Source organism: Durio zibethinus, chromosome 15 (genome assembly GCF_047325235.1).
Source record: "Durio zibethinus cultivar Kanyao isolate XHJ-2024 chromosome 15, ASM4732523v1, whole genome shotgun sequence".
Taxonomy (NCBI): domain Eukaryota; kingdom Viridiplantae; phylum Streptophyta; class Magnoliopsida; order Malvales; family Malvaceae; genus Durio; species Durio zibethinus.
Genome location: NC_143176.1, coordinates 9,390,972 through 9,403,052, shown reverse-complemented (window position 1 = coordinate 9,403,052; position 12,081 = coordinate 9,390,972). Strand labels below are relative to the sequence as shown.

General features: G+C 30.6%; 1 protein-coding gene across 1 annotated transcript; it reads right to left on the bottom strand.

The window, feature by feature from the left end:
- Positions 1-5,274: 5,274 nt before the first annotated feature.
- Positions 5,275-10,754, bottom strand: LOC111301769 (nucleolar/coiled-body phosphoprotein). The gene is made up of 7 exons (XM_022897708.2): positions 10,410-10,754; positions 9,793-9,857; positions 9,230-9,270; positions 8,155-9,140; positions 7,109-7,192; positions 6,954-7,015; positions 5,275-5,589 (listed from the first exon to the last, which is right to left on the bottom strand). Exons 1-7 carry the CDS (start codon positions 10,617-10,619, stop codon positions 5,484-5,486), a joined length of 1,554 nt encoding a protein of 517 aa, XP_022753443.2. The 5' UTR covers positions 10,620-10,754; the 3' UTR covers positions 5,275-5,483.
- Positions 10,755-12,081: the final 1,327 nt, after the last annotated feature.

Sequence of the window (12,081 nt, the reverse complement as noted above, 5' to 3'; positions counted from 1 at the left end):
GTAGGCATTGGATTAGTGTTTCTTTAATCAAATGGCTTCAATCATTTTGTGCATTTATTTTGTCCTTATGTGGTGTCATCTAAATTTACCATGTAAAAAGAAAATTTTGTCCATTTTAAGTAATTTAGGCCATTTCATTTTCCCGTTCTCAATTTCTCGCTTTTATGTTGATGTTATGATTTTATTATTTCGAGAAATGATAATGGCTGTCTTTAAATCTAAACTTGCAACCACGCCCAAAATTTGACCTCATTCCTTACAAGTTTACGAGAATGTCCTTTAAAACTCATTTTTTGACTTTTGGGATGCTTTTTAAGTCAAACCTTGATTTTTAAGATCCCAAATCAAATTTTTATTATTTCTAAGCCTTAATACTCCCAATCAATAAAATTTCCTATAGTAAACCCAAGTTTGACCAAGTTTGGCCTAAATTGATCAAGGGGCATTTTGGTCATTTTTATTCTAAGTTCAATTGTTTTTTGAATTTTCTCTTTAATCATTATGTTTTAATCTAATTTGACCAATTTTGATCTAGTCCATCTTAGGGGTATTTCGATCAAAATAACTATTTTTGCCTAAAATTCAAAATATTTTTCAAAGCTTTTTAAAAATCTAATGGTTTGACTCCACTCTTCCAAAATCACCTGGATTTAACCTTCTTTGTCTTGGGTTTTAACAAAAGGGTATTTTGACCAAATTTTGAGTTTTAAAATCCAAAGGTTTCCTAATCAAATTCTCTTAAAATCTTTTATTTTAACTAAGTTTGACTTTTTGGGCTTGAATTTAACTTTTGAACATAAAATTTGATTGGAACATACCTAAACAAAATTAAGTATTTACAATTATTTTTCTTTGCATATTAATCAAAAATTAAAAATAATGCAAAAACAAAAACAATAATGTTGTTTGGGATTAAAAACTTAAAGGTTTTTTGAATTTTTTCTAATTACTTTTTTTTGAAAATTTGAAAATTTGAAAATTTGGTATTTATTATTTTTATTTTTTTGGATTTTTGGATTTTGGATTTTGGATTTTTGGATTTTTTATCTTTTAGATTTTTGGATTTTTTAATTTTTTAAAAACTGTTCTTATTAAAAGGACTACAATTTTTGAAAACCAAATTTTAAAAAATTTTCTCATTAGAGATTCCGCAACTTTTGAAAATAAATTTAAAAAACCCTTAAACTAAAGGCTTCAAAACTTTTTGAAAATAAATTGAAACTAAAAGCTCCACAACTTTAAAATTCTCATATTAGGAAAAACTATTTTAAACAAAGACTATACAATTTTAAAAAAAAAACTCATAATATAAAAGACTCCTTTAAATAAAGGCTATACAACTTTAAAATCTCATTCTGAAAAGATATTTCAAAATAGAGGTTTTGAAACTTTAAAAGTTTACATCCATGAAAAGCTCCTCTTATGTAGAGGTTTTGAAATTTTAAACGATCTCATTTGTGAAAAGATCCTCATATATGGAGATTTTGAAATTTTAAAATCTCATCCATAAAAAAGTTTGCAAGTTATATTTGAAATGCTTCACAAAAGATTTTCTTAACCTAAAAATTGTTTTCTCACCTTTTGTTTTCCTTTGAAAAATTGCCATCTCTTTTTTAACATATTTGATTTTCCAAAACGAAGCTTAACGTGCAAGCATAAATCCAATGAATGCAAGGAACACATTGCATGTAATATAATCATTTAATTCATACCAAGCACTTATAGTTATGGCAACAAGGCTTTTATGACCAAAATTTTTTTTCAAACCTTAGTCTCATAAAATTCATTTCACAAATTCTTAGCGCCCACACGACATTTCTGTCCTATTGAAGTTATTTTTCTAGATTTATTCTCCTTTTCTTTTTTCTTTCATTTTCTTTCTCCATTTATCCTCTTTTTTCCATGTTTCACATAATTACGAATTCAGTTTTTTGAAGAAATATTTGCTTTATCTAGAAATACTCTTCATTTTCCAAATACCTTTACTATCAATGCGTTTCCTTTTAGGTTCCTTTCTCCTTCAACATACATTCCATATTATTTTCATTTTTGTTTCTAGGTTTTCATTTCATTTTCATTTTTTTTTATTTCCCAACTATTTTTCCTTTTTTTTTTCTTTTTTTTAATATCTTTTTCCCTTTTGTTATCATTATTTTTGACCTTTCCAAAGTGTTATAAATGTCTATTATATTATCAATCATTATCTCAATTCCATGACAAATGCAGTGATTTCCTAACAAAATGGATCAAGTGAAGTTTAACCAAAGAAGAAAAAAGGGTATTCATTAATGTTTGGTAAAGAATAAATTTTTTAAGGTCCTAAAGGAAAATATAATATTCTTAAAATACAAAGAAACCAATTAAGACAATAGCACAAATTAATCTTCAGATAATGAACATTAGGATTATTCGAATCTATTTACTCCAAATCCTTTCTAAAAAATCCATCCCATTAGCATACATGATCCTTCTAAGTTCATCAAACTAAACCTTGCCCCAAAATCTGAGATTGACGATGGCTTATCTTTAAACTCATACTGCCTTTAGGCAATTTTGATGCTATCTTTTCCATATCTTAGCCGCATTTTTAGGTTTTTAACTTAAACACACCTCTAGCTCCCTCTATGCACCTAAGTTGCATTTTTAGGTTTTCAATCTAGATGTTTTTCTCCCTTTTGACTCAAGTTATCCTTTTCAAGTTTTCAGTTTGAATCCTTTTTTTTTCTTTTTGTTTTTTTTTTTTAATTTATAAGCGAAATACTTCTTGATAGTGTCTGAAATCATAGGATTTAGCAACTCATTTCCATCCATTTCAGCTATAATCAAGGCTTCACCTAAGAAAGCTTTTTTTACTACATATGGTCATTTCTAATTTGGTAACTATTTTTCCCTATTATCATGTTAGCTTAATAGTATCTTTTTCAAAACTAATTCACCCTCATAAAAGTGCCTAAGTCATATCCTTTTATCATGTGCCCATATCATTTTCTTCTGATACATTTGACCATGATAGAGTGTTATGAGCCTTTCTTTATAATAAGATTCAATTGCTTATAGCGATTGTGAACATATTTTGCTTTATCTAGTTTCACTTTTATCAAAATTCTTAGAGAAAGGATTTCCATCTCAATTAGCAACACAACTTCCATTCCATATACCAATAAAAAATGAGTAGATCTAGTGAAAGTGCAAATTGACATTCTGTAAGCAAGCAAAGTAAAAGATAACTTCTCATGCCAATCCTTCTAGGGGTCGGTCACTTTTTCCTATATGTTTTTTATGTTTTTGTTAGCAATCTTTACTGCACCATCTATCTTCAGATGATACGGCGTTGAATTGTTCTGTTTTATTTTGAACTATATACGCATTTCTCTAATCGTTTTATTGTTCAAGTTGCTAGCATTATCAATGATGATCTTTTTCAAAAATCCATATCGACATATTATCTCTTTTTTTTTTATGAATCTGTATACAATTATCGTGTAACACTAACATAAGAGGGCACTTCTACCCATCATGTGAAGTAATCGATAACCACAAGAATCAATCGGTGTACATCAAGCCTTTAAGGTAATAGGTCCAATCACATCCATTCCTTACATAGAAAACAACTATAGAAGTGCTAGAACATATATGGGAATTGGAGAGGCATGATCTTATTTACATAAATCTAACACTTATTGCAATTTCTTGCATAGTTGATAGAATCGCTTTCCAATGGCAATCAATAATATCCTACCCTTATCACTTGTCTGGCTAAAATGTGTCCATTTGCATGCCTCCCATATATTCTCTCATACAATTCTTCAAGCATCATGTTTGCTTCTATAGCATTTACACATTTTAATAATATCTTATTCCAACTCCTTTTATAAAAAGTTGCCTTATAAAAATGAACCTCATCGACAATATTCTCAAGATTCTTTTATCATTCTCTGATGCATACTCTAAGTATCTCTAATATTTGATATACTAAATGATATCATAATACCTTAGCTAGCTATCCACGTCATCTTCAACATTTGTACAATGCATTGGATATTCCCATATCTGTATTCTAATAAGCTAAACTTCTGCACTAGCATTCATTCTAATTATTGTTGCTAGTGTAGGCAAGGTGTTTGTCATCTAATTTTCTTTTTGGGAGATGAAGATAGTGAAATATATATATTTTTTTGGTGGGAGAAAAGTGAACTTTTTTATGTTAAAAAAAATTGAAAATAAAGTTTTTTTTTTTTTTTTAGCATTTCATGAATATTTACTTAAAAGAAAGTCTTCTTTCTTCCTAGTTTTAGATTAGATCTTATCCTAACGTTGATATCAACTTGTCATTTTTACCTTTTTGCTTTTAATTGGGACGATTGGATGAGATCTTATCCAAAATGATTATTTATTTGGTGTTTTCTCTGCATTTCTTTTGTTCTTATGTTGCAAGTTTTTCAAATTTATTATGTGAAAAAGATAATTTTACCCTTATTAAGTAATTTAAGCTTTTTTGTTTTACTTTTCAAATTTTTCGCTTTTATGTCAACCCTATAATTTTATTATGCCAAGAAATGATAATGGGATCACTAAACTTAAATTTATGCCTACACCCAAAATCTAACATTGTTTTGATCAAATTTACGAAAATACACCTTAAAGCTTGTTTTTAAACTTTTATAGTGCTTTTAGAGTCAAACTTTGATTTTTGAAATCTCAAATCAAATTTTTATTATTTCTAAGCTTAAATAATCCCAATCGATATAATGTTAAAAAATTAACCTAAATTTGACTAAATTTGACCCAAAATAACTAGGGCATTTAGATTATTTTCATTCAAAGTTTCAAATTTTCATGGATTTTCTCTTTAATTCCTATGCTTTAACCTGATCTGATCAACTTTGACCAATTTTAACCCAAACCCATTGCAAGGATATTTAGTCAAAACACTTATTGTTTCTCAAAATTCAAAATGTTCTTTAAAACTCTTTAATTTGATTCTTGATATTTTGTTAGAATTTATCCAAAAAAACTATTTATCAAACGGACACCTAAAAATATGCAAACTCAATAATCTTTGTTAGGCCAAGGAGTAGTTTCTATAATTGCGGAGTTAGTTTTCTCAACTTTGTGGTACTGATTGTATTTAAATCCATAGAGCATATAAAACAACTTACTTTCTTTTCGGATTCTGGACGACGAAGAATCGATGATTCTGCATGTATCATCACACCCCAGGCAGGCTGCATTCAAATGCAAATTTGCACTAGAAAAGAAACAGCACGTTGTGAATGGAACAAGCAAAACATAAATACGTAACTCAATTAACAGGAGATCTTTAAGCATGAAACAACTAACTGCGACAAAACAATACGAAAGAGTCGACAGAGGAATACAAGAATTATCATTGAGATCCGCTTAATATTTCCATATTTCCTCAAAAGCATGAAAAGGGCAAAAAGAAATAGCTCATCAATCATCATGCATCACAAAGTCCCCAGTTACTCATCATCAGAATAATTGAATTTAACTGAGTGAGACTGCAGATCAATCTGTCCACCTCTGTACGATCCACGCTTCTTCTTGGTCTTCTCATGCCGGAAATCCCTGAGTTTACAATGAGATACAAGTGCATTAGACATTTCCAACAAAATATTAGCACTTAGAGTCTTAGACTACGTTTGGACCACAATAAAGTGACTTTCGACATTGCAAATGTAAATATTTTCAGCAGCACATTATAGTATAAATTCAGCATCTAGAAACATACTTCAGAGTATGCTTACAATTCAAGAATACAGAGTGTATCTTAAGGTAACAAGAAATCAATGAGATTGTGAGCAATGTCAAATTACTATAGCCTGTCAACAGTAGTCCATCAATGTACTCTCCTTTGCCCTTTTACCCAAGAACTCATGTAGATTAAATCAGTAACTTCACTACAAACTACCACTAACAAAAGAAACACTTATCACCTTGAGTTTAACACATTAAGAGTCCAAGAGAAGACGGCAAATGTCAATCCCTACTAGATTAATTATAGATGTCAAATTCTTTACGTCGGTACATTTTTTCAGCATAAAAATTCAGCCACTTCCATTTCTATTGCACTATATTCTTGACCTAAGACAAAAGTCCATTGAAACAATTGGTATCTAGAGTTTAGGTTATGAATCCAAGAGGTCAAAGTAGTATCCCCTGACTATGCCAATAACATATTTCTAGTCAGGAATTTAACTTAACTTCTGCCATAAAGGCATTGGATAAGAAATGTAGCCAACTAAGGAGGAAAATACTTAAAAAAAATTGAGAAAATTTAAATTCATGCTAAGATTCAGGAAAGTTGTCAAGTCAGCTTTTAAAGGCTATGAAGGTGTATTAACAACACAAAATCAATTTAGATTTGCAGTCCTTACTTGAGAATCCTTGTACATCTTTCTTTTTTTTTTAAGTAAAATTTAAAATAAATTAGAAAATTAGAAAAACTTATACAAGTATCATGGGGACTATTGCTCACAATTGCAGACCTTAGAAAATATTAAAGCATGGAAATAAAATAAGGAAAGGGCTACAAGGCGGTAAAGGTAAAGCCTAAGCCTCAGAGATCAATCCAAGAATCATATGCAAACTTGGGACAGTTCAAGTCCTGATCTGAAAGTTAATAAAACCTCCAGCAACCCCAAACCAATAATGACAAGCCAATTCTTGTAACGTACTAACACTGGAGTCCAGGTAACTAATAATAGAGTTTACTTTGGCATCAGGAAGGAGTATGGTAACCTAGGGCTCGGGCTACCAAGTGAACACAGAACATAATCTTAGTCTTGGCTTCACAAATATTGCTAGTTATGAGTTACCACTCCTTATGAATGTCTAAATCAAGACCTAGTTCAGGCAGATCCTAATTATACGGTTTTGGTACCATACATACATGACTCCAGACAATTATGCATGACCATATATACACATACCTTCCTCTTACTTGCCCTAGAATTCCTTGTGCTTTTGCACCATATCCATTTTCAGCACCATCCTGTGAAGATTTTGCAAGTGACCAAAAAAACACATATAATCGCAAAATATATGGAGCATTAAAGGAAAGCAAAGAGGGGCAAATAGATCACACCTTTGCCCAGTACGAATTATCTTCAAGCCTGCTATCAACAAATACTACATCATCGATGTTCACTCTTTGAAATGGTTTCTTTGGCTGCAATAGAACAAAACCCAACATTAAAACTGCTAGGACTTAAAGACTAAATAATACAGTAATTATTATCCTTAACACCCTAAAGGAAAGGTATTTCCATAATAGGAACCATTCAAAAGAACCAAATATCAATTCTCTCTCAAGATTAAGCACCACTCATCATCAACAACAACAGCCAAAGCAGAAGGGACTAAGAGAGAATAACAATAACATCAAATAAACAACACACATCCTAATGATGCTATAAGGTTAAGAAAGAATGCAAATGACAACCATGCACCATCAAAATCTCATGTCCAACCTTCAAATTACCACAAAAATTGAATACTAAGAACTAATGCAGCTCAAAAACAAAAAGGACTGGAAACACCTGTAAGTGGAGCATAGCATTCTTAAAAGTTAATTGAGGCTTTGGCTAAATATATTAATTATTTAACATGGAAGAGACAACTTCAGAACAAGTCAGATTGATAATGTAGAAAATTCAAACATGAAGCAACTAGTCAGATTCAAAATGCCAACATACAGGCACAATTTTTTAAAAGCAAAATCTCTTTAAGATTGTAGCACTAGCCATCTTTCATGAACCTCCAAATTTCACTACAAGGAATAAGCCTATAAAGTGTACTTAGTTACAAACACAACAAGATAGGAATCATTGATTAAAAAAAAAAAAAAGGTATTACCACAGCTCTCTCAATTATCCAAGAGATTTCAGGAGTGATTTAATAATACACTTAAATGCATGTTTTGTTAAAAAAAAAAACAATTGCATTCCATATAGATTAGCATGTGCAACACATGTAAAAATATATTAGGATTCAAAATGATAAAGGAGAGTCAATGAAATATGCATTATTTTAAATCACAGAAAGAAACAACCAAACTGATGTCAGAATTTGGCTTTGATTAACATCATTCTTCTAATGTTCCATAAATTAATATGATACTCATAAACTTACCTCAACTGAACCATTTTGATGCTTCTTCAAGCCCTTTTGCTCAGAATTCTTTCCATTTTTGTCAATGTTCTCATTTTCCTGCTCATGAAGCTGTTTTGCAGGCTTCTTTTGAAAATCATTGACACCCACCTCACCACTTTCTCCATTATTTTCATTACTGACAGGCTTGTCAGCTCCCGCTAATGAATTTAACTTTGTGTATTTCTCTTCTGAACTCTCTGTCTTTCTACGTTTAGAGTCTTCAATGGCATTTTCCTCGACAGGCTGAGAATCATGTACTTCAGGATCCAATCTTTTCCTTTTCTTGGAACCTTTACTCTCTGTAATTGTTGAATCCTCCTTGGAGATACTGTTTTTACTATGCTTAGACTCTGTGTTACTTGATTTTCCTTTTTCAATATCTTCAGTATCATCCTTCTTTTTCTTTTTTCTAGATTTGGAAGTCTTGTCTTCCAATGAAATGTCACTAGCATTAAAAGTAATAGCAGCATGTGGCCTGTTCTCTGAACCATGTTGGTTGATACTGTCACCTAAAGAATCAGAAGTCAGCTTGTTTTTCTTTTTTTTCTTATCCTTAGTTTCATTTTTTATCCCAGCATCATACACTCTATTACTCTCTGTAGATACTGCATCTTTAGATCTCTTTTCAGACTCCCCACCTAATGATTCTGAAGGATAACATTCTACTTTATCAACATGAGATTCAGAATCCAACTTGCTTTTCTTCTTCTTTTTCTCCTTCTCTTTCTTAGCATACTCATCCAATTGCAACCCACCCATATCACCAGCAGGTGCCTTTGATGCTTCAGGGAAAACTTGCTCCTCACTATTCTTAGAGTTGGCAGACTTATCAACTTCAGATTGACCAGCTATGGTAGCAGTTCTACTCTTATTGCCTCTTTTCTTCTTTTTCTTGCTTGCGGTTTCAACAGCAGAAGCAATGCCAGCTTGCTCATCACTATTAGGATTGCCATCCACCTGCATATCTGCAATTTCACATTTTTAGCATCAGAATCAACACCAAAAAGTAGTACCAGTGTCATCATAGAACAGAACATTCTTAAGTTTAGCACACCTTGGACCTGATCTCTGTTTAAACTTGAGCTAGAAAGATCACTGCATAATAACAGAAGTTGAAAAAAAAAAAAAGAGAATAAGAACAGATAAAAATAAATGATAAAATAAGAACTGATAAGGATAAGAAAGACAAAAAGTTAAAGAAAACATGTATCACATCAGTTACTTGTGGCTCTGTCATACCACCATAAGTGGCATTTTACAAGTTTTGTTATTGGTAGGATTGAATGGTATACCGAAGAGGCTCATGCAACTTAACAATTACTAAGCTTAAGAAGACCAACCATAAACCATGTGAAACCAAAGCTCATTAGAAGTCCAATATGCACTTTTCTGTTCACATGCAGATCACTGAACATTTATATTTGCATGTTCTCAATGACACTACGTGCATAAGTTTCATGTTAAATAAAAAATGCAGTGAAAACATAAATGCAAAGGCAAAGGTGAAAAACATGCATCAATAGCTACACCTTAATCCTTTCTCTCAAACATGCACATTGAGAGAGAGAGAGAGATTCTCCCACTTAATAAGCAGGAATAAAGAATTTCTAATCCTACCTCATTGCCAAATACTTGCAGCACATTTCTTCCAAATCCAGGGAAGAACCTATCAAATCATTTTTCTGCACAAATACAAAAAAAAAAAAAAAAAAAAAAAAGGAAATTAATATAGGAAGTCAAGCCAATGAACAGAAATATTGTACGGAAGAATGAATGAAAACTCAAAATGCAATTAACAGACGGACACAAAAACACCCACAAGCAGTATGAAGACAGAAAAAGAAACAAAAAATATAGTATTGCATAAAACAAGCTTATCATCTGACGGGAGAAAGCATTATATGCTTCAAGAAATACACATAGAAAGATACAGACAAAGATGCATTGTTCATGAACAAGCTCCCAACTTGACAGAGAAAAAAAAATTCTCCAAGAAACATTAGATTTACCTAAAGATATTGAGATATTGAGGACAAATAGAAATAACTGTTAACTCTTTGCTTCTGTGCTTCTGCGTTAGACATTATAATTCAGTAACAAAAACTAATGTACAATTTTTACATTTGGCATCATAAATTGCATTTCTTTCAATCAGTTTTCAAATATCCAACAACCAATCAGCAATCACGTTCAAATAAACATACAATAGAAGATGGAAAAAGAAAAAAAGATACCTGGATTTGGGCTTCTAAGAGAAACTTCTTGAGGGTTTTGGAGAAGAAATTGCGTTCCAGAAAGTGGGCAATGGAGAGTAGGAGAAGAGACTTTTGGTGGGGATTCAAGGACTGAGCCGAAGCCTTGCTTTTCATGGTTAGGTTGAAAGAAAGTAAAACTTGGCGAGGCTTCAAAGCTAAGAGCGAAGAGGAAAGCTTCGCTGCCAACATAAATAAATAAATTTATATAAACCTCACCCCTCTCTCTCTCTTTCAACTACAACGACTAGGGTTTTTCTTTTTCTTTCTTCTTTGTCGGTATAGCAATAAGGCTTAAAGAATTTTTTTTTATTTTTTTATTTTTTTATTTTGATCCCAAATACATTTTTTGGTTGACATTAAGTACCAGAACTACAAGGTTTGGGCTCTATAGCCCAAACACATGACAAAGTGCGCTTCTAAAGACCCGTTTTATTGTCCAATAATAGTTCAAGTTCGTTTGATATCGATTTTATTTTTAAAAATTTTTTAAACACACTGTTTAAAAAATAAATTTTTAAAACATATTTGGCAATATTTTTTGTTTTTAAAATAAATAAAAATTTTAATACCCATAAAAAAAAGAGAGATTATTTTATGTATTTTTATAAGTAAAGAGACTCTTTTAATAAAAAATAAAAAATGCATAGGACCTATTAATAAATAATCTAAGTTTTTTAATAGGGTTAACATATTCTACTAGTTTCGGTCGATGACTAATCGAAAAAAAAAAGACCTATTTCTCCTCTATTTCTTATACAAAAAAGAAAATTGAAGGATTTCAAGTGAAGGATAATAACAAAATCTATAAAGAGATTTGTTTGTCAGAGGCGAGTAAATAATTTTATTCAATTTTAGAGTGTTGATTATTAAGTTTAGAGGTGTAATTTATAATAAAAAAATCTTAAAATTTTAGGGTTTCCATTATCCCTCTTCAAGATTAGTTTGGGTAAATAATTTAGACTTTAATTAAGGTCTAATTAAATGTTGAGAAAGTTGGCAATGTAATTTTATTGCTGTAAAAATAAGAAATAGAAATTATTGGAATAGAAAAAAAAATTTTGTTTCGTATGAATCCTAGTATTTGCAGTGATGGATTAAGGTTATATTTTGTGTTAAAGGATTGAATATTGCTATGATTATTATATATAGTTGGAAAGCTTGCTGAATTTACTTTCCAATGAAATAAACGAAAGTCAATTCTGCATTTTCTATAAAGAGTAGTTTAATATTTACTTAAAGATGTGTAAGCTGTTAGTAGTAACATGGAGGAATTATGAAATTCCTCTTAATTTTTATATAAGAATTTACAAATTAAGTCATATATGTTTGAAAAGCTTATTGAGTCTACTTTCCAATGAAACAAACAAAATTGAATTTGGAGTCTCTTAAGAATAAATACGTAATTTTTATTAGAAGGTATACAAGTTGTTTAAGAGTAGCATCTAACATGGATTGCAAAATTGTTATAATTAATCCACAAAGAATTACGAGATGGGCCATATATTGTTAGAAAGCTTATCAAGTCTAGTTTCTAACGCATTAAAAAGATTTTAATTTTGAGTTGGATATCTTGATATATGGTCATTTTAGTGAAAGTAGCGTAGGCTATCAGAATTAGTTATTTGAGTTTATTTTTGTTTAACTTAATTGT

Coding starts and splice junctions, on each gene's coding strand:
- LOC111301769 (XM_022897708.2), bottom strand. CDS start 10,619: ATGTTGGCAGCGAAGCTTTCCTCTTCGCTCTTAGCTTTGAAGCCTCGC. Junction 9,271..9,792: donor TGCAAGTATTTGGCAATGAG/GTAGGATTAGAA, acceptor GTTATTATGCAG/TGATCTTTCTAGCTCAAGTT. Junction 5,590..6,953: donor CTAGGGCAAGTAAGAGGAAG/GTATGTGTATAT, acceptor TTGTAAACTCAG/GGATTTCCGGCATGAGAAGA.